Source organism: Rhinolophus sinicus, chromosome 17 (assembly GCF_057876585.1).
Source record: "Rhinolophus sinicus isolate RSI-liver-muscle chromosome 17, RSI-T2T, whole genome shotgun sequence".
In the NCBI taxonomy this organism is placed as follows: domain Eukaryota; kingdom Metazoa; phylum Chordata; class Mammalia; order Chiroptera; family Rhinolophidae; genus Rhinolophus; species Rhinolophus sinicus.
Genome location: NC_142517.1, coordinates 118,621,658 through 118,645,229, shown reverse-complemented (window position 1 = coordinate 118,645,229; position 23,572 = coordinate 118,621,658). Strand labels below are relative to the sequence as shown.

The 23,572-nt window shown below is 38.9% G+C and overlaps 1 protein-coding gene across 2 annotated transcripts in view; it reads right to left on the bottom strand.

Annotated features, from left to right (window-relative positions):
- CNTNAP5 (contactin associated protein family member 5) overlaps window positions 1–23,572 on the bottom strand; it is an 809,041-nt gene that overhangs the window by 41,909 nt on the left and 743,560 nt on the right. For both annotated transcript variants that reach the window (XM_019749552.3, XM_019749551.3), the window contains exons 20-21: window positions 23,020–23,150; window positions 12,784–12,871 (exon numbers count right to left, since the gene is read on the bottom strand). In XM_019749552.3, the coding sequence (XP_019605111.3) occupies window positions 12,784–12,871; window positions 23,020–23,150 (219 nt within the window). The remainder of the gene's footprint in view (window positions 1–12,783; window positions 12,872–23,019; window positions 23,151–23,572) is intronic.

Below are 23,572 nucleotides of genomic sequence, written 5' to 3'. Positions count from 1 at the left end.
TGGATGAGGGAATCATACTACTATATTCTCACTGGTGGCTGGTTTGCAGACACAGGCAACAGGATCCACACGATCTGCTACCTTCCGTCCACTTCTCTGCCAACCAACAACCAACCCCTTGCTAACTGTAATCCACCGTGCTAACTGCAATCTGTGCTTGCCAGCCACCATCTTCTTGCTAGCCCCCTTTTGCTGCTAGCTTAGCCATGGCAGTTATATTAGTGGCCAATGGTTCACTGGTTACAGCTGATGGCCAACTAGCCACAGCTGATGGCCATCCAATCATAGTTGATGACCATTTACTACCTGAGCCAGCACCTTTCCACATGAAGCTGAGAGCCTGGAAACTGCACTCCTGGCTCTGTCCCCACAACACCACTGCTCAATACAGCTTGAAATGGTGTGTTCATAAACAAGGACCTGGAACCACCACGCAGGACAAGAATCCTGCTTATAGATGGCTTTACTTTTAACACCTCCTTTGTTTTCCTTTTCCATGAGTTAGAGATCAGTTGTTCTGTAATCACCGCGTATGTGCAATTTTATGTCCCCACCCAGCTCACTGGGGTTTTAGGGCAGAAACAACCTCATACCCTTCTCCAGGCGTCTCACGACATCTAGCTGCTGTGGTCTGCAATCCAACAGTGGCTTAGTAAGTGTTATATGGTAGGCTGATTGGTTCACTCTCTTTCCCCAGACTCACCTGGGTCCATCTATAGCACTTGCTGGGACGATGGCAGCTGGGCTTAGCTGTGACTGTGAAAAGTGTGAGGTCAAATTGCTCATCTGGCATACAACCCCTGAGTCAAGTTCCATTAACCTATTGCAAACCCCTAAACTAAGTGTGGCTTAGAGTGACCGACTGCCCAGTATTGCCCAGCACTGTTTCAGTTTTAGCACTGATAACCCCACATCCCTGGAAATCTCTATCTTTGGCAGACCAGAATGGTCACCCCAGGTGAACAACCAGGTTGTTCACCCCAGTATGGATTATAAAATGAGGAATATGAACACAGGCACTTTCCTCCTGAATTGAAAACAGTCACTTGATATGTAATACACTCATGAAAACAACTGCATTGTAAATATACATGGGGAACAGACAGAGAATGAAGGCTTGTGCATCCAGATGGGGTGATGGGAACGTGGATAACAGGAGGTTCCTGCCTTCAAAGATCTCTGTCTTCCCCAGGGAAACAACTATCTACACAGATAAGAAATAAAAGTCAGGGAACTTTCAACGTGTGTGGGAGAGATACGCTTCTTGAAGCGGTTGACTAATGTGGGAATCGCCACTGTGAGGATTCTGAACTGGAGTGTCATCAACATGTCCTGTGACATGGTCTGTGGCTCTCCTACTTGTCCTGGATGATAGGGATTGCACAAATCCAGATGCAGCTGAGCAGCCCTGGAGTGTGACCTAAAGGAGGTGTATACCAGCTGTATAATGCATTGTACAGTGGCACCCAATCTCGTAAACATGGGCTCAGGCCTGACCAGAATTGGTGGATTTCCTTTGGTAACAAGTGCCCAAAGCTACAACTCTTCTGTTCTTGTGTGCCTCTCCTTTCTAGTCCGCCTTATACTGCTATCCACCTATCCAGTGATTTACGCAAACCTTCCAATTCCTATTGCATAACCTTCCCCGGCACCTCTTTCCCTGTTCCATGGTTATGCCCCAGTCCAGACTCTTGTCCTTTCCTACCGGAAGGGTAGATGTTACCATAATCTCCACACCAGTCTCTCTCCCCATCCGATCTGTCACTCAGAAAGAGATAACAGCAGCTGTGATCACAAGAGTCCCCATCAATGGCTTCTCCCATCTTCAAAGACTCCTTTGCAGAGCACTAGTGGCCCTCCGTAATATGCTACCAGCTGAGATTTTCTTAGTCCTCTCTGTCTGTATCTCTGCATGAATGAGAGGTCCATCTGAAGATGGACTACTGCTTGTTCACAGCACCGTCTTTGCCTTCATATTGTCATATTTGGTTCACGCCATTCCTCCTTCCCAGATGTGCTCCATCTATTGAGTGCAAATCTGTGCATCAAGATTAGAGTCAGGGGTGTCTCCTCTCTGACACATTCTGGATCATCTCAGCTGAAATGGTCCCTCCCTCTTATGAATCCTAAGCATACTCGATTGTGTAATACATTGAAATTATTCATAGTATAGTCATTTCATATCTCATCTCCATAGATATATGTTTCATCACTTTGGAAATAAGAATTCCTAGGCTATACCTCTTTAAAATTTTTCTCAGTTTCACTTAATATCTTGCCTTGTACATAATAGGTACTCAAAAGACATACCTTGAATGAATTATCCATGAATAATGCTAGGGAAGAGTATTCTTAATTCAAAACATTTATATAATCTTAATCTTTTAAGAGAGACGTGGTCTATGCATAGCTTATATTCTATAGAAGAATTTTGTAAAATGTGAGGAAATAAATGGAAAAGACAAAGCATATATTCAAGGTTTTGAGCAGATTAGAATAGGCAGCAGTTCATTTTAGGGGACGATCTCAAACTAGAAATGTCCTCAGGAGAATGAGCTACTTATGTTTCCTTCCCACTGGACAGCAAGCAATGTGGCTCTTTATCAAGCAAAAGAACATTAGTGCATTGGCTACGGGTGTCGAGTACTGACACTGCTCACTGGTAATAATTCTGTGGAAGTGAAATGGAAAATCCAGGGATTCAGATCAAATCTCTCCTAGAAGTGGATGTCCCATAGTCACCCCTAAGTGGAAATGAGTTTCATGCTATTTTAACCTGTTTTAATACTCAATTTATTATCATTAATGACATCCTTCAAAAATAAAATCCCAGTAGACTAAATAAGTAGTGGCCACTTGACCCTCTCTGTGCCTTAATTTCCTCTCCGTTTCCAGGGGAAAGCAGCGAGAATTTCAGTCTGGGCTGGTCCCACTTGTTCATTTCAGCTTCTGATCAATGAGATGCTTCCACACCCGCCCCCCAAGCTTAGGAGAGGTAACTAAAAGCCTGCTGCAGAGTTCATTACTGTTAGCTTGGATCCTCTTCACTTCATCACCTTGTCAACACTGATGTTTATAACCCTGACCCAGATCCCTCAGGCAAAGGGTAAACCAATCAATAGCAGTGCCATTAGCAAAGAAAAGGGATATCAGCCAAAGAAAAATCAGGCAGATGACTGTATGATCTTATTAACAATAGCTTCTGTTTTCAAATATTACTATGTGCCACACATTATCTCTTTATCTTCTTAATCAATAAAGGAAGTATTACTGCTCCTACTTTACAGACGAGGAAACCGCGGCTCAGAGAGGTGAACTTCATAGCGACATAGCTAATAAGTGACCGTTACAGGATTTGAGCTCTGACCTGTCTGATTCCAAACCCATTTTACACTTTACTGCCAGACACCATTATGAAAAAAGAAACACAGCTTATAGGAGACATTCATCCAAGATCTAGCCATATCTAACTGTATGACATTAAGCCCACTACAGAAACATAGAACACAATATGGCAGGTAGCAAGGAGAGAAAACCATAAGTCGGACTCAGGTCCTGTCTTTGAACCCCATGAATACCTCATGCTGAGAATGGGAGAGGTATGGAGGTGGTGGTTCACATCTTTAAAAATCAGACTACATCTCATACTTTAAGTTTAGTTAATTCACCAAGTATCACATTGACACAATCTGTCAGAGGCAGCTCATTCCTGAGAACATACATTTAAATAATGTCAGGTAGGTTTGTATAGATTTACCTCTTTTAAGGTGATTTCATCAGAAACTAAGAATTGACCACATCCTTACCTTCACTATTTATCAAGCAACAACTGGAGTCAAAGCTACATAATGCCTTGTCTGTTCATCCCCCATGCACAGCAGAAAGAAAGAGTGAAATGAAAGCTTTGTTATGCAAGGAGCGGGCAACTGTAGTCCCTCTACCTTGCAATCCCCTCTCTCACATCTGAAAGGCAGTCAAAAGTCATTCTCAAACAAAAGAAGCTGGTTTGGGTTGGTGGTTCCTTATGTTATTATTATTACTATTATTGTAAACATTTATAGGGCATTTACTATATAACAGGCTGTGGATACAAAGGGGCCACATACTAAACCTGTCAAGCTCAGGGAGGTCTGCATGACAGGCCCTACAAACTCACAGACCAAAATTAACCACATAGGATGGTCTGAACAGAAAAATGCCTAATTAAAATCAGATCATGGCCAGTAGTCACATCCTTGGCCTGTAGCTTCCTTGACAAAGGTCAGTCTTTACCTTAAGTGAGCCTGCCTATTGTCCTTTTGCATCTAATATAGCATACTCTTGGAAAGAGTCAGTGTCTGACTCTAAACAGCAAATGTACCCCTTGCTAGTTTTGTGACATTGCACAAGTCACTTAACCTATGTGACTCACTTTCCTCATCTATGAAACAGGAGTAATAATAGTACTTAACCATTTTGTGTTGTCGTGAGAAAAAATGAGTTAACATAACTTAGAACTAGCACATCACAGCATATCATTAAATAATACTACTACTAATAAGTACCACTTATTGTTATACTATTAGTATTAATATGCTATAAATACTATGCATCATTAATATTATTATTTGAGTAGTGAGGAAAACCTGGTATTTAGCATAACCTAAAGGAGATAGTTTAAAGTCTTAAAAAACTTTAATGCTCCTCATCTCACCCTGATAATTTTCATTTGAAAGAAGTAAATTTTAAATTAAGCAGGATCTTTAGAACAGGGACAGTTTTTGTGTTCATTTATTTGCTTGTTTTTGGTATTTATGTGGCCTCACACACTGCATGGTTCACAATATTGCTCAGTGACTTTTGTGTGATGAGAACTAATTTGAACTTTTTATCAATGACAGTACTGTCATGGCTTCCATAGACTACACAAAACCTCCTTAGCTAATAGCCAGGCAAAGCTACTGTATAAAGCCAGGCACTTCCTTGGGAGGCCATCCCTCCTTGAAATGGATTAGTACAGCACCTCACAGCTGAGGGCAATCTGTACTTGGAAACAACATATCATAGCTACCTTCGCTTCATTCATTTATTACCCATTGGCGGAGCAAAGCAGGAAAGTGATTGTATTGAATAAGTGTTTGAGGAGCATGCTGTTTAAATGGTGCTTTTGGTTTACAAAAACACACTTGACTTTCACAGAGCAGCACTCAGCAAGGAGTAGGTCTGGACTCTGATCATGAAGGGATTCATTTAAAACGCAAAACAAAATTGCATTTTAAATCAGAAAATTTAACACATTTCTGTTCCATGAGATGAAACTAAACCATCTATGGAATTTCTCCACGGGGAGAAATGCGGTTCATTATTTTTAAAAGAAACAGTAGCGAATCCCACATAACCCAGTTACAATTCAAAGTTGCTTATCTTCAAAGTAGAAAGTACAAGATGTGTACATTTAGAAAGTTGGGATGCTTACTAAAACTGGCATTTCAGGATGCGGTAAGTACATCATTCATTTCACAGGTAGGTCAGATTGGATTAATGCAAACAAAATATTTTATTACTCAGAGAAACAGTTTCATTAAGAAACTTCTGGACACACTAGGAGAAAATTACACACATTGTTAAGATTTGAGTCAGGAAGGGGCTGTGATTTGGAAATATTTTTATTTACTAAGGAACTAGAAATGACCATAAACAAGGTGAAACATTAAGAAACCTATGCACTCAAAATGAAATTCTTCAGAGCAGTCTCTTGGGAAGCTAGAAACATGCTCAAAAGAAGATAACATGCATTTCTGAAAAGAGCATCTTTCAACTATTATCTCTCCAGTTGCAGCGCACTTGGACTGTTGATGTACGCAAGCACAATGCAGTCCCAGAATTATGCACAATTCCTAGCCCACCCCTGTTACTGCATCCGCTTCTCTCCTGCTTAAAAGAGATAGCAGACTGCAAGGAAGAAAAAGCAGAATTATTACTGGATTATCGTTAATGCTCCTCCTCACAGTCTGTCTCACTCTCTGGTGAGAATATCTCGACTTCCTCCTGAAAATAACACTTTCCTGTTCTCAAAACACACGTGGCTAATATAGAGCTGACACTGTCAACCCTCCAGACCCACAGCTGGTGGCATAATCCAGTCATCGCCATTGAGCGTGTTCCACTCTTGTGGACATTGTCATCGTCTGGGATTAACACTTGACATGCAAGGGTCCTTTGAGACTCAATCCAGTACTTTTCTAGACATTTTAGAGATGAGAGGCTTTCTTTCCAACAGAGTTGCTGAAATGGACGCATTTAAGCATGGAGTTGTTGATACCACCTTGCTATCATTGAAATGCTGCCTGAGAATGAATTCCTACCCAGAGGTAAGAAAAGTCAAAAGTGAAGGGAGAAACACACAGACTCACAAAGACTGAGCCACAGTCATATTTGAGTTTCTGAACCCAGCTGTGCCTGAAGCAAAACCTATGCTTTGAAACTTCCGTTTTCACAAACTATTATATTTTCTATTGTTGCTGATTAAGCTGGGATGAGCTTAATATACCCTTGAAATAGCCCTAGTTGAGAGTGAGTCACACTCAAGTCTTCAAGGTTTCCCAAGTTCAGAACTGACATTTTGGAGCACATCTGAGTGCCTCTTTAAAAGTCACCTTCCAGTTACCTCTCCAGACTCATGAAAACAATAGCAGTTCTCTGTTCTGTTCCCACAAACTTTAAAAATATAAAATGGATTAAACTAATATTTATTGAGTGTATGCTAAATACCAAATTATTTGCATATAGTGTCTTGTGGAATCCTTATACAGATCTATGAATTAACTGAACTGTTATCTTCCTAATTTTACCGACAGGTACTACCGACCCATTAGAAGACTTCACCATGGCCACACAACAGTAACAACAGGAGAGAGAGCAAACATGAGTCAGTTTGTCTAAAAAGCTGTGCAGGTTTCCCTCTATATAATTTTACTTCCCAGTTTAATAGCAACTGCATCACATTTGAATTATAAGAAGGGCCAACTGTGTAGAAAAAAAGAGTAAGTCTTCCAAAATGAGTACTTTGAAGTACCTACCTTTCATTTACATGCATAAATTCTGTTGTGCTTTCAAAAATGGCAGCCATAACTCATTTTCTATAAGATGTTTGGGAAATGATTTAACATGAAAACAATCAAGGTATTCATCCACTAATGCTCTGATGCTACAGAAGACAAAGTAGGCTTCAAGTTCAAAACTGTGGGATTTGGGAGAATTATAGATCCCTGTTCTACAAAAGCAATCAGAACTCTCTTCATTTTAACAGTCCAAGAGAAAGTGCTCACAGCTAGCCCTGCAATTTCCAGATTAGCTCAGTTTTATTCAGGCTGCGAAGGAATTCTTCCAATTTCTATGTGGCTTCTTAGGGCCAAGTGAACTTTGAAGCTACATGAGCAAACAGCCATCAGAACAGAATAATAAAGTCTCTGTCAGGTGTGAGCTTTGGCCTATCAAACTGGCAGGTATGCAGGAATTAATAAACACTGGCTGTGTAAAAAAATAATTCTATATGCATTCCCTGAGTGCAAATCTCATTTAAATATCTATTCAGAATCTGGTAGCTAAAGTTTAAAAGCTGTATTACAATTCTTTTCCACCTAGCCTTTAACATGCTTCCATATTTTAAAAAGTAAGTGCTTCATAAATTTGTAGCACAGTAATAAGTCTCCTCACAGGAAGGCATAATAATAATAGTAATAATAATAATAATAGAATAATAATTTCCTTAATTCTTAATTGCACCAAGAAATTGTCTGCTTGATTTTTATCTTATAATCAAATTTAATGATATATTCTGGCACAATAAGTTAGGGTAAACCAGGACCAGAAAAAAATAAAACAAAAACAAAAAAGGTACAGTTTTTTTTAGACGTTTCAAGCTTAAGCTTTTTAAATTTTTAAATCTATCGGAATGTCTATGATCCAAATTAGACAGAGACTTAGAAACACAGATAAATCAGTCATACTCTTTCAAAGTAAGAAATGCACTTCCATATTTTCTAAAGAATCAAATAATTTTCCAGAAACAGGTAATCTTGTCCAAATGGGTGACTTCTTTAAATATCTACTCTCTCTCTTTTTTCTTTTTAATGCTAATTTCTCTTAAACCCATTGATGCAATAGACCAGACCAAGACATCGTCCTTAAAAGTCAAAGAATGTCAGTAAACAAAGGAATAAACCTAGCAGCATCTCAGGATTTACCGTAGCTGAACACCCACAATGCAATTTTAATGTCAATGATTATGTCAGCTATTTTAATGGATTCATCTCTACATCGCAGGAATTCTCGGGCAAGATGTTTATGCATCATGGTATATATGTAACACAAACTGTGCTTCCCCCAAAATAAGACCTAACCGGAAAATAAGTTCTAGCATGACTTTTCAGGATGACATCCCCTGAACAGAAGCCCTAATGTGTCTTTTGGAGCAAAAATTAATATAAGATGTGGTCTTATTTTTGGGGAAACATGGTACCATGTAGCACCTATATCCTCTAAAATAGTTGATTGGCCCTTCCTTTCACAGAAAGAATAAAATTAACTAACTTGTTCTTGCTTCACAGTAGAATGTTATTTGTGGTACTAAAGAAAACTGGGACAATAGTTTGTTCACGCTTGTTTGCCCTTGGTATTACTATAAAAAGTGCTTGCAAATCCATGCTTTAGAATGGAACTGTCCAACAGAGTGGTAGACTTTTTCTAAAATGGTGGAGTGGCACTGTATATGTTATCGAGACCATTTCATCCACTCCTGCACCATTTCATGTATCTGTCATTCCTAGCCGTATTCTTTCTGATGCATGAGGCTTACTTCCAAAGAATCCCCAGGGTTAGTATGCCTTCATAAAAATGAAGCTGGTGTTCATATCACCTTCCTTCACCTTCAGCTAGAGAATTTTTGTAGACCAGAAGTGTTGAAATTAATTGTGGGTCTACACCCTCCTATCCGTTTAACAGCAGTTGGATAAGAAGAAAGACCAGCAAGCAAGAGTCTTCTACCCTCAGAAAAATGAAGACATTTTATTGGGTACTCTTCCTCAACCTTAACCAGTACTTCCTGTCTTTCCTCACAATGAATCCAAAACAAAACGACAAGGTACCTGTCAATAATTTAGTACCTTGCTTTACAGTTTCATCCTTTCCATCTTGTATGTTATAGATTTAATTCAAAAGACAGAAAGGCCACAGAAATGCCATACACGGTGTCAAGATTAATGGAGGAAAAGCTTTTAAACAAGAGGATGATTCTAGAGCTTCCATTACACAAAGCAAGTGCTACAAGAAAAGCCTGGGTATTGCGGTCATATAGCCCTAATTATCTTTCCTCCCATGATTCTTCTGATTTGGTTGAAATGAGGATTAAATGACTCAAGGTATACTGCTTACACATCAGTGGACAGTAAATAGACTATAATAGACTATATACCCTAAAAAGTAATTCTGTTTCATTAAAACCAATAAACATATTTTAATGTCTTGCTAAGCTTCAGGAAACAAAGAGGAATCCTAAGTTTGGGGCAAAATTTTGGGAGAGAGAGGATAAAACCAAGGCAGTGAGTCATATACCAACATTAAAGATTTATCAAAAGAAAATACCTGAACCATCTTGAAGCAGAGTAGGAGTCCAAGCTTGGAACTCTTACCAGGTAAAGATGTTGAACCTGAGACTTCAACATTAAGTTTCAGTGAAAAGTGGACTAAAACAACAACAACAAAAACAAAGACACCTAATGTCAAAAGAATAACATAAAACCTGTTTACCTCTGATGTGGTTCTGAATTGAAAAAAAAAAAAGTAACAAAAATAATAACAAAATGACATATTAATAATAACAACATTTCTGCCAAGACTTCAACCAGAAACTTGGTCTTACAGAAGCCTAGAGTTCGTTTATACTCAGTGTCTATTCAGAAAAAATCTGAAGTGAGAAACTGAAATAAGCCTAATTTGGTAGTATCCCCTGGCATCTGGCAGAAGTAAACACAAATCTTGCCTGAAAGAAAAATTCCCAATTTCTGATCATTACAGTTCCTCAGATTAATTTCAATCAATTATGAGTGCAAGCACACACACACACACACACACACACACACACACACACACACACAGCATAAGAGAACAAGCTACCATAATAAAGAGTTAGAAAACAGAAAACAACAGATTTAGACAACTACAGACTTATGATATTGGGATTACCAGAGACAAATGCTCAATAACTATTAATGAAATACTTAAAAATATAAAATGACAGAAACAACAACAAAAAAGTGGGAACAACAGATTATCTTAACAAGCATGCTTGAAAAAGAACAAAATATTTTAGAAATAAGAAAAAAACATAATCAATGAAAAGCGACTCATTGAATAGATTTAATTAGTCATGGATGGATTATTAGGCATGGAAGAAGAATTAGTAAATTTAAATATAAAACTCAATAAATTGACCAGAATGTAAGATAGACAAGAGTAAAACGTATCATAAAACTATGGTAAGAGACATGAGGATAAAGTTAGAAAGTCTAAGATTTATCTAGTACAGGTCTAAAATAATTAAACAGAGAGAATAAGAAAAATCATTATTTGATATGCTGAGGATTTGTGAGAACTGAGGAATAGACAGATATAAAAATGCATAGGGACTGGATACGTAGATGAACTAGCGCATAATGGGGGAAACATAAAAATATCAGATCAGACACTTAAAAAGAAATCTACAAGCGGCCACACAGTGATAAAAATACAAAACACCAAATTAGAAGAGATGACTTTAAAAGTAGCTTGTGGGTGGGGATGGTCAGCACCACGTCCAAAGGCAGGACAGACTGCCAGCCAGCTATTCAACAGCCACAGCAGAAGAAAGGAGACAAGAGAACAGCGCTGTGCTGGGGAGGGTTCAGAGCCGGCTCTCCGCTCCAGTGGCGGGGAAGGCTGCCTTGTAGCATTTCTGACCAACATGAAGTAAACACTCCTAGAATGGCTGTTTTCAAACCAGCATTGTGACATCACTGAATGCAGAATTGGGCAGAGATGTGTGTAATAGGTTCTTATGAGCCAGAGTGAGCTCACTCCATGCACCTGAATAATTCTTTCAAGATCTGAGCGGAAATATCCTTCAATATTGAATCACATGTCTGGCAAAATTATCTTCCAAGAATAAAGGTGAAATAAAGAACTTTCTCAGACAAAGGGCACCTGACAAAGGAGAGATTCAAAAGAATTTACTACATAAAGAAGGACATTAAACCTGGTAAGTAGAAAGTTCTGAAATATAGGAAAGAATGAGGTATAATTAAAATAGTGACTGCACTGGTAAATCAAAAATAGTAGTCTCTACATAAAATGCTTATTAGTAGAAGGAGGTAATAGAATAAGAAATAAAATTCAATCTAGAAGTTGGTCACTTGATTGGCCATTTTGGAAACTAAAATGGACATTTTTAGATCCTGACTGCAGCAGGTTTCTGGATGCACATTATATTCGGGGGTATCTCATTTATATAGAGTATCTCATTTATAAATCAGGAAGGCTGTAGTGACACCAGGGTTATCGTCCTGCCTTTTCAGTTGTTTCTACTCACCAGCAAAGTCAAGGTAACTTGAAGTGTCACCACTTTTCAGAGAACTTCTTCACCTCTTGGGAACTGACATGCAGTACTGGGGTCACAGTGACCTCTGGACTCCAGCCTAACATCAGTGACATCCTCATAGGTATAGCTCCCCAATAATCAGTTCAAAATTGCTTGGGGAGTCATTCTGAAGGACTAACGAGTATCTACACTATAAATGCTGTCACAATTTTGTAAGCAACTAATTTCCTGTGTTAAATCCATCCCTGCTTAAAATGCCTCCAGCTATTGTTTTCTGTATGGCACTGGGATTGAGAAAGTAAGAAAGAACAAGATAGAATCACAAGAAAAATTGAACAAACAGAAAATAAGGAGGCAGAAACAAATCCCACCTTGTAAGTAACCCAAAAATATAAAGGGGGTTATTTTTGCCAGTTTGTAAAACAGAGATGGCCAGATTGGATATCACAAAATTCAGCTGTATGCTTTTCATAAGATTATCTATGAGACTTAAAGAAAAATAAATACCAGAAGAACACATATAAAACAAAAGATAGGCTGGGTAAATACCAACTAAAGTAAAACTAAATTGCTATATTAATAACAGACAAAATAGAGTAAAGCACAAAGATAAATTAAAGTTAAACTGAGTAGATATGTATATATACTCAGCTCATTGAGAAAGTTTCAATCTTCCATGCACCTAATAAATAACCTTCACCATATATAAAATGAAAATTGACAGAACTTCCAGTAGAAAAAAAGAAAATCCACTATTATAGTAGGCAATTTCTATTCTCTTTTATTTGTTGATGAATTAGTAAAGAGATTAAGGATTTGAGCAAGCCAATAATTGGGTTTTCAAATCCTTAATGTCTTCAGATAAAAATTAAGTAAATTTAAGTAAAAAAATAAGCAAACCTTTCAAATTAGTTAATTAATTAGAAATTGAGTAAAAAATGTACTTCATTTCTTTGTTAATTTTTCTTATTCCAGCTTCTTCTGTGATACAGATGTACATGCCAATTCCCTGCCACACTTACATCTTAGCTTCTCCTATACCAGAAATCTTGGTTCTAGATCTTGGATATTATGGGAGCAAGAAGCTTCAGCTCTGAATCTCGAAATGACCTGATGAAACTCATTTATGTATTCTTTTATTTTAACAAAGCCCACTGGACTAGAATACAAACCTGTCACTTTGCCCAAGGTGAGTGACCGTACAAGCCTGAACTCCACTTCTGGGGAGAAGTTATAACTGAGTCGGAGTTGTTGGTCCATCTGCAAGAAAACCGAAAGCAAAGATGCATGAGCTAAATCTGCACATAAAGGGCATAAAACACTCTGTCTGGAAATCGCTTGGAAACACACAGAGCAGATCCCTCTCTGGGGCTTTCTCTCTGGAGAGATGAGAGGTGGCTTGCTAATTCTCCCACAATGCACATCAAATACCCCTTTCTTTCTTCTTGGCTTTCATACAAGTTTTCTCCCTGGGAAATTCTGTACGGCTTTTGACAGGTATTTATCTACCCACTGAGATTTTATCACTGAATTCTTTGCTGCAAACAAGCAAACAAATAAAGAATTCTTAGGAACATACTGGTAGGATTAACATTAAATGGAGAGCAGGTACTCATTCCCAGCTTCTTCCCCCCTCCCATTTTGTCCTTGCAGCCATCACTGTCCCCGTTGCTCCTTTAATTTTGACCTTGTTTCATTCACTTGAGGACACTGACGGCTTTTCCTGGCAAATATTTCAGTCTGACGAAAGTTTGACCCTGGGGAGGAAAGGCTAGCTGAACAGTTGCCACTGACATGAACCGTGTCTCACAAGGGAAGCAAAAGCCACCACTGGGATTCTTCAGGACCTTATTGCTAGAATCAGCCTTTAGGGAACACTCCTTGCCTCTGCCACTGCTGATTCCAGTTCCATCTCTTTGTGATCCCCCTCCTCTTTCCAAGGTAGTTTTCCTCATCCATCCCAATTTTTTCAGCCTAGTAAAAACCTACCAGTTTCTTCCAGACTCTACTCTGAAAATTCATATGGTGGTATCCTCAGAAAGAATCTGCATTATATTAAAGTTCTCTTGTAATAAGAGGCTAAGTCCTCTTTAGATCCTTGCCAGCTCCAGAGGCAGCTGATTGGGAACAATACACAGTTCCCTTCACCCATTTATCCTGCAGTGGTTTCTGCTGGGAGAGAAATCACTGTCTGTGATTTGTGGCATATGATTATATGCTTTATTACTTTTCCATTTATGAAATTGGACTGTAATAATATTTGTTAGTTACTGAACACTTGTTATGTGAGACACCATACTAAAGCACCTTTCAAAATGTATTCTTCCCAAGAACACTGAAATAAGCATTATTATCCCTGTATTACAGACTGGGGAACTCATATCATACAGAGATCAACAAGTTTGCCAAGGCCACACCGTGTCACAATGCTGTGTCCCATTGTCATGTTGCCCACTCACCATGCAATATGGTCTTTGCTTTACTATCTGTACCTCTCTAGATAGCTGAGCAACTTTTAGACAAGCACTATGTTTTATTTCTGGATTTCTACAAAAGTAATTCAACAAATGTTTCAGTATCAAATGGTGTCTGTGTGACAGACACAATTCTTTTTTTTTTTTTCCAGTATAATTATATTATTATTATTGTTAGTGAAAACATTTAAGTTCTACTCTCTTAGCAAATTTCTTTTTTTTTTTTTAATTTTATTAAATTTATTGGGGTGACAATTGTTAGTAAAATTACAGATTTTAGGTGCACAATTCTGTATTACATCATCTATAAATCCCATTGCGTGTTCATCACCCAGAGTCAGTTCTCCTTCCATCGCCATATATTCGATCCCCCTTACCCTCATCTCCCACCCCCCACCCCCCACCCCCCTTACCCTCTGGCAAACACTAAACTATTGTGACAGACACAATTCTAAGTGCTCCCAGACTCCACCCCCTCCAGGAAGCTTTCCTTGATACCTTGCTTAGATTAATTGATCCTCTTCTCTCATGATGCCTTTTTCTACTCTAATCTTACATTTAAAATGCTGTGTCATAATGATTCAGTATTTCACTCTTTTTCTCCCCACAAAACTATTGGCTCTTTTAGAATATGGACATTTTATCAATGTGTTTTCAATAGGGCCTACTAAAGAAACTGCTAAAATAACTCCTAACACAGGTTTGCTGACGGATTAAACATCCTGTATAGATCCTCTTTCTTCTTTTCTTAAGATTTGTCTTAAAAATATAGCTAACATACAAATTATGTTAGCTTCAGAGGTACACCATAGTTATTCAACATTTATATAACCTAAAGAAGTGATCACCATGATAAGTCCAGCAACCATCTGACACTGACCATGTTATCACAATATTGTTGACTATATATCCCATGCCATACATTACATCTCCATGACTTGCAAGTGAAATTTTGAACCTCTAATTCTCCTTCCCTTTCCCCCCTTTCAAATTTTTTTTTCAATCACATTCAATATTTTATATCAATTTCAATTGAACAACATAGTGGTTAGACATTTATGTAATTAAAGAAATGATCCCTCTGACTAATCTAGTACCTACCTAGGATATACATAATTATTACCATATTATTGACTATATCTGTTATGCTTTAGATCCCCATGATTATTTTGTAACTACCGATTTGTACTTCTTAATCCTTTCATCTTTTTCACCCTGTCCCCCAAACCCTTTCCCATCTATCACCCCAACAAATTGAGTATCCATCTGACACCATACATAGTTATTACAGGATTATTGACCATATTCCTTATGTTATAACCTACATCCCCATGACTACTTTGTAACGACCAATTTGTACTTCTTAATCACTTCCAATTTTTCACCCATTCCCAACACCCCCTCCCATCTGGGGACCATCAAAATGTTCTCTGTATCTATGAATTTGTTTATGTTTATTTTGTTCTTTAGATTCCACATACAAGTGAAATCACATTGCGTCTGTCTGACATACTCTATTCAGCACAATACCCTCCAGTTTATCCATGCTGCCACAGATGGCAAGAACATATTCCCTTTTCTGGCCAAGAAATATTCCATTGTATATATCTACCACCCCCTATTTATCTATTCATCTATCAACAGACATCCAGGCTACCTCCACATCTTTGCCATTGTAAACAATGCTGAAATTAACTTGTGGATGCAAACATCCCCTCAAAGTAATGTTTTGGGTTTCTTTGGCTAAATAACCAGAAGTCAGATTACTGGCCCTTATTTGTCTCTTAAAATATAACTTTTGTTTTAAAGTTTATTTTATCTGGTATAAGCATTGCTATCCCAGCTTTTTTGTTTGTTTCCATTTTCATGAATTATCTTTTTCCACCCCTTTACTTTTAGTTTGTTTGTGTCTTTTGATCTGAAGTGAGTCTGTTGTAGGCAGCTTATGTAAGGGTCTTGCTTTCTTAGCCATTCAGCCACCGTATGTCTTTTGTTTGGATCATTTAATACATTTACATTGGGTTAAACAAATCCAAAGGATTTGTTGATAGATACAACTTACGGCCATTTAAGTATTTATATTTTTTATTGTTTCATCTTAAAGAACCCCACTAACATTCCCTGCAATACTGATTTGGTGGTGATGAACTCCGTTAGCTTTCTTTTGTCTGGGAAGCTCTTTATCTGTCCTTCAATTGCAAGTGCTAGCCTTGTTAGATAGAGTTATAGATCCTGCCTGCCTATCACATTGAATATCTTGTGCCAATCCCTTCTGGCCTGCAAAGTTTCTGTTGAGAAATCACCTGACAGTCTTATGGGAGCTCCCTCATAAGTAAGTAGTTGCCTTTCTCTTATTGTTTTTAACATTCTCTCTTTGTCTTTGGCCTTTTCTATTTTAATTATAGTGTGTCTTGTGGGCCTGTTTGGGTTTATCTTGTTTGAGACTCTCAGACCTTCCTGGACTTGTATGTCTATTTCCTTCTCCAGGTTAGTGAAGTTTTCAGTCATTATTTCTTCAAATAGGTTCTCAATCCCTTGCTTTCTCTCTTCTCCTTCTGGTATCTCTATGATGCAAATGTTATTAAGTATGGTATTGTCCCAGAGGCCTCTTAAACTATCCTTAGATTCTGGTTTGGTGTCAGTGCTGAGCCTGGAGCTACTCAGCAAAAGATTCAGAGGACTCCAAAGCCAGCCTCCATCCACCCAGCACCCAAGGAACCCTGAAAATTGTCCAAGAAGATGTGCAATGTGAGTGAGACTGGATGCTCACTGATAAATTGCCTGTATCATAGGGTGAGTTGTGTGGGGCAGGGTCCCAAGGAGTCACCATGGTGGAGTGAGCAGAGCTCGCCAGGCAATGCAGATTCAGATTTGGCCATGGTTGGGGTCAGGGCTCAACAAAGGAAAGATGGTACCTGCTTGCTGGCTACATGAGAGTAGAACCCCACACCATGAAAATGGCTACTGTCTCTCCAGTCCTTGCCATGAAGCCACACATCTCACTCTCTCCCCATATGCCTGTGACATGCCCCCTCAAGTCACTGTACCTCCACAGGAGCCGAGAGTGATTACCTGAAAGTCTGTGCATGGGTCCTTTAAGAAGACCTATGGGTTTTTCACAGCCTTAAGTTCTACCCTGACACTTGGGATCCCCACTGTTTTTCATGGTCAGATGTTGTGGGAGCTTCTCTTCCCTGCAAAAGTACTCCAGGTGGTGTGGGGCTGGGGTCCTTTGTTCCTCCTGGTGGAACCTCCATGGCTGAAATATGCCGCTTATCCTCAACCACTGCATGGATATTTGTTTTGCATCTCTGACTCTCATCAGTCTTGATGCAACTTCTTTTTTATACCCTTAGTTATAAAACTTCTGTTCAGATGGTTCTCCAGGTTGATTGTTCTATAATGTAGTTGTAATATTAGTGTGTTCACAGCAGGAGGCAAGCACAGCATTTATCTACTCTGCCAACTTGCTGATTCCCTTTCTTTCTTGTGGGCTATGAAGACAGAGTATGTCCTACTTTCAGGATGCCCTTGGCTGTCCTGGAGGCCCCTGCACCTTTAAGTACAACATAAGTTTGTTGGTCTCTATGGTCCCCATTCCTAGTCCGTTTCATGCTCATGAATTCAGATTGCCCTAAAAGAGTTTTATTCCCATGCTACTTCAGAGCCCTCACCTACTTCTCCTAGTCTCTGGAAATTCCCTTTCCAGCAGGGGGCAAAGAGGCCTCCCCAATACTTTGTTGTCCAGGTTAGAGAGGAGACTAAAGTGAGCAGGAATTTCCTGCTGAGTAGAGAACAATAGAAGAATTCTTAGAACTGAAGGTTGAGCTGAGATTCCCCTGGCTTCTGCCCTTACCTCCTCCCCAGGCTCCATATGGTCAGCTTCCTGCATAAATGATTCCCTGAACAGTGACAAGGCCATGCTCAAATGTCATAGAGGAAGAGCTAATTGTTAAAGTAAATGACTCATTCCAGTCCTACTGTTCTGCTTTGTGGGAATTCACCTGCTCTTTAGCACTGTAACCAGATGACTAATGCAGGAGAGAGAGAAGTAAACGGCACTTAATTAAAGGGTTGTTTTTTTTTAGAAAAATGAGTATTGGTAGAGGTTTGGAGAGGAAGGCAGGATGACTCAAAGGAGACTTCAGGCTATTGGTGGACTGTGGATATTTGGGGGATGGGCTCCAGCCCTGACTTGGAGTGACGGCACCTGAGCACTAGTACTGCTTCTAGGGCTGAGTTACCAATTTGAAAAACTTAGCAAATGCATAGAACAAAAGCAAAAACAGGTGTGTGTGTGTGTGTGTGTGTGTGTGTGTGTGTGTGTGTGTGTGTACCACAAATATTTACTCTTAGAACTTCCACATGTATGATATGGACTAGGCCATCACTGAACTATTCAGTGGGAAGTACATTATTTTTTTATACTTCCTTATGTTTACTTTATGGGTTAGTATTGTTTTTATTTTTACTTATTAATACAATTGGTGAGGTTGTAAGGGGTGAAACACCATAGTCTTTTAGCCCTTTTGGATGGTAAAATTTGTAATCTGGCCTAGAAGCTTGGCTGATCTCAGAATCTTAGATACCCAGTGGTCTTGTCAGGATATTAAATGAGATATAAAATGGAGGAAAATGGAAGAAACCTTTTTTTCAGTAAGTCCTAGATGCAAGGCTTCATGCTTGATTCCTTAACTATGTTATTTAATTTTTTTTTTAAACTTCTAAAACATTTTTAACAATTATTTTTATTTTTTCAACTACAGATGATATTCAATATTATTTTATATTAGTTTCAGCTGCACAGCATAGTGGTTAGACATTTAGATAATTTACCAAGTGATCCCCCAAAAAGTTTAGTACCCACTGTAATATATAGTTATTACAATATCATTGACTGTATTCTCTATTCTGTACTTTACATCCCTGTGATTATTTTGTAACTCCCAATTTGTACTTCTTAATCCCTTCCCCTTTTTTACCCCTTTCCCCAACCCCTCTTCCATCTAGTGACCATCAGTTTCTTCTCTGTGTCTATGAGTCTGTTTCTGTTTTGTTTGTTTATTTTGTTCTTTAGGTTCCACATATGAGTGAGATCACATGGTATTTATGATCTTTACAAGAACTAACCTTTGGTCCTTTTGTTTTTCTCAATAGATAAATATCCTGAAGCTCAGAAAGGTAAATAACTGGGCCAAAACCACACAGCATCTGAGCTGGAGCAGGGACACACACCCAGGTGTACCTCACTCTGGTGATGCCTCTCTTGGCCTCTGGATCCTCATCTTTCAAAGGAAGTAATTAACTACTTGGTTTCAAAAATGCTTGGTTCCTCATTCTTTAGAGCATGTTATGTGCTGGCATTTTGCAAACTGGCTTAATCTGTTTAATGTCATGATGCACTTAAAATAGGGGCATTGAAGTTCACCTTCACCACCAGAGCATTTTGTTGGGGCAGCTGTGCCCTAAAAAACTCAAGCCCCATTAAAATTCTCAAATCATCACCTGGAGTTCTTGCTCCTGTCTGCCTCCAACATCAACTTCTTATCATCAGAGAGAAAAGAGGAGGAGGAGGAACAGCAACTCTAGGCCTGGTAGTCTGGAAGGATCTGTTACTCGGTGCTAAGTACCTTTGGCTGGCTGAATACAGTGATCATATCCTGCCTTTTTAAACAGGTTCTGAGTACTGCTTGAGACCCTGCTCCACAGGGCTTGGGGACGTGACTGGACAGGTAGGAGTGGAGTACCCTGCTGTTTTCTGTTTTTACTGAACAGCTTGTTCTAAGTGGGGAGGAAAGAGAATAGATCTAGATAAGGAGGGGGTAGGGGATGGTGTCAGGGAGGCAAGTATGTTGTTATTGGATCAATAAACTGATTTAAAATTAAAAAAACAAAACAAAAATGTCTCAGCTTCCAGTTTTTCCTGCTCCCTTCAGTGCTTTGAAAATATTATATTCTTATCCAGTATATATTAGGTTGGTACAGAAGTAATTGTGGTTTTTGCAATTATTTTTAACCTTTTAAACCTCAATTACTTTTGCACCAACCTAATACTTATCATGGCCTATTAATCGACTGGTGGAAGTCCTTTAGAAGGAGAAGAAAAGGAAATATGTTTTCATTCTCTCAGTGACCTGTTTTGTTTGTTTGTTTGTTTTCCCTTTCATTTGTGGAAAAGAAGACAGGCAATATAAAGGAGAAAAAGAAGTCTGATGTATGATATGTACAAACGCCCACCAGATTTCATCCCAGCTGTTCCATCAAGACCTCTGTCCAAACACATTCAAACAAGAACTCATGATTTCCATCCTTTACCTTTTCTCATCTGGCCCCAACCAAATTTCCTCCTAAGACATTTCCCTCTTATTTCAAGAGTAAAGACCAGAGGTGAGAACATTAAATTGTAATCACTCAGGGATCATTTTCACAACATATTTGACAATTATTCCTGAACTTCCCCCCAGTCAAGAAAATCAACAGTCAATCTACACTTCTCCCACAGCCTATATCCAAAGGGTCAGTCAATGACCCTTCATGGACTCTGGAAATAAAAGGAGACCAGAGTGGTGAATGGGGAGTTGCAGAGGGAATAGAGATCGATGAGATCAGAGAAGTAACAGTGGGAAGGTAGCAGGCATGCTGGGTCACAGAAATCCTCTTAAGCTGCTGCAAGGTCTTTGGCTTTGGACAGAAGTGGACCATAATCTGACTAATCTTTTAACAGAATCATTCTGGCTGCTATGTTGAGAATAGGCTTCAGAAAATCAAAAAGAGAAGCAGGGCTTCTTCAATTAAGAAGTAACTATAACTTGTAATAACCAAGGAAAGAGTGACGGTGGCTTGGGGCCAGGTAGAAAGCTCTTGATCAACAGGATGTTGAATGTGAGAAAAAGAGATCTGAAATGAAACCACAATTTTAACATTGAGCAATGGCAAGAATGGAGCTGTCATTAACTCAGATATGGCAGATTATGGAGGATGGGGGTGTTTGGCGGAAGATTCTCGGCAACTCAGTTTAAACGTGTTACATTCAAGATGTCAAATAGACATCCATATAGATATGCCAAGTAGGCAGTTGGGTATATAGGTCTGGAATTCAGGGAAAAGATTGGTCTTAGAGATACATTTGGGATTAATTAAGCCGCATATACATGGCATATAAAGAGGTGAGACTGAATCACAGAATGAATGCAGATAAAAAAAGAGAAGGAATCTGATGACGGAGTCCTGGGAGGTTCCAATGGTTAGAGTTTGGAAGGTAAAGAGGGGGATGAACAAAAGAAGTTAGTGATGTAGGGGAACAACAGATGAAAGCAGTGTTCTGCAGGTCAAATAAAAATATGTACCAAGAACAGAGAGCAATTGCTGTGTCAAATGCCAATGAGAAGACAAATAAATAAAAAATAATTGGATTTTGCAAGATAAAGCCATTGGTGTCCTGAGAAATGCTGGGAGTGCCAAAAAACCATGCATACACATGACTTGTATCCATCTTTTGTTATCGACATATTTTGAGTATTACAATTTTAATAATTTTTTCGTTTCTTAAAATGTGTATACATATTTTTGGCACCCTCTGTATTATTTTGCTGTAGTACGGGGGGAAATCATTGTTGTGGGTTTAAGGAAAAGGAAGAGAAAATTTAGAGACCAAGTATATAAACAACATCTCCAAGGATCTTGGCAGTAAACTGAAAGAGAAAATGTGGCAGTATATGAGTCAGGTCAGAGGATAAGAGAGAGGTTTTCTTCCCTGGCCCAAGGAAAGTTTTTCAGTTGTGTTTTTTTTGTTTTGTTTTGTTTCGTTTTTTCCACGTAATATTTGCATGTTTCATGCTTTGGGAAGCTACTCAATAGAAGTGGAAGAAATGTTGACAACAGAGAAGAGGGATAATCTGGAGTAATGTTTTTGAGTAGGGTATGAGATCTGGCCGACAAGTGGTGGGTCAGGCCTTATATTGAGCCTTTAACTATTCATATTCAGCAACAAGGACAGAAAAAGTAGAGGGACACAGGTACAGGTAGTGGGGTAATTGTGCTGGTGAGAGTATTCTGTTGTAAATGCTCCATTTTTTTTACAAGAAAACAAAATCATCTGCTGAGAGTGAAGATGTGGTTGAGATTGTTGTTGGTATACGGAGAAAGGAGGAGATTTAAAATCATCATCTAGACTATCAAGACAGTAGATGGAGCAAAAAAAAAATAAGGGATGACTGCTGGGCAGATTTAAGGGCTCACTTCAGGTCATGCTTCTAAAGCAGATGATGTGGACCCTGCCAATTCTCTATTGTCATCTATCATTGCCTGCGGCCTGCTCTTTATACGAAGACCACTAGAAGGTCAAGGGGTGCCTGCCACATGTTATGCTCTTCCAGACAGCTTTGCCAATGATCACATGGACCTTCTGCCTGAGCACTTTCCTTTCTCTTCTCCACCTAGCTAACTCCTACTCACCTACAAGACTCAGTGTAGTCCTAGCTTTGCCAAGAAATTGCATACTGATGTCCAGATAAGATCAGTGCCTTCCTCCATGCTCCCATTTTACCTGGGCACACTTCTGTCCTAGCCTTTGCCAGTCTCTTGTGATTTCTTCTTTACCCAAATGTCATCCTTATTATACCACATTTGAGGGATAATCAAACTTAAGGGGGGATCAGAATCACCTGCTGCCTCCCTTGCAAAGAAGTTTCTGATTAAGTAGATCTGAAGTGGGGCTTAAGAATTAACATTTCTAAAAAGGTCCCAAATGCTGGTGGAAAGGGAGGACCACATTTTGAGAACTACCTTTCTAGCTCTTCAAAGCTTGGGGCCAAGTGTGGTTCATATCTATTCCCAGAACTTGGCTCCTCCCTTGGCTTGGGGTAGAAGCACAGAAAAGTGTTATTGAGCATCCAAGACACATTTGGATGAATGAGAAGAAGGAAAGTAAGGTACCTGAATGGTAAGCTCTCTTCCCTCTCGATTAATCTTCAAGTGGTGCATCCTCCTGTTGGCAAAGTTCTCTACCTCAATGGTGAATACATGGGTTTCTTCCTTGCTCACCTGATAGTGAACTTGTAAGCTTCCTTGAAAAACAAATATTAGATATTAGAATTTAAAAAGGGCTCATACAATGCAAAAATATGATCACACTGTATATTAATTTATCATTACTGTTTAATTAAATTGAAATTTTAAATGACATGGATCCATGTTTCAGTTCTTTCATCATTCAAATTTTGAAAAGATGCTATTACTATATAGCATTTGGGTCCATATAGAAATTCCTGACTAAACCTGCAAAATTAAAGTATATGTCTGTGGTGGGAAGGAGGTGTTATCAGAAACCAAAATCCCAGTTTGGAAAATAAAACGACCACAAGTCTATATTGTAATTGGATTGTGAATAGTTTAATAGGAAAAAGTATTTTTCCACTTTCTCTGCAATTCCTAGCATTTCCTATAACTCCCTTTCTTCCTAATTGCTTTCAGAATTTCAGAACGTATA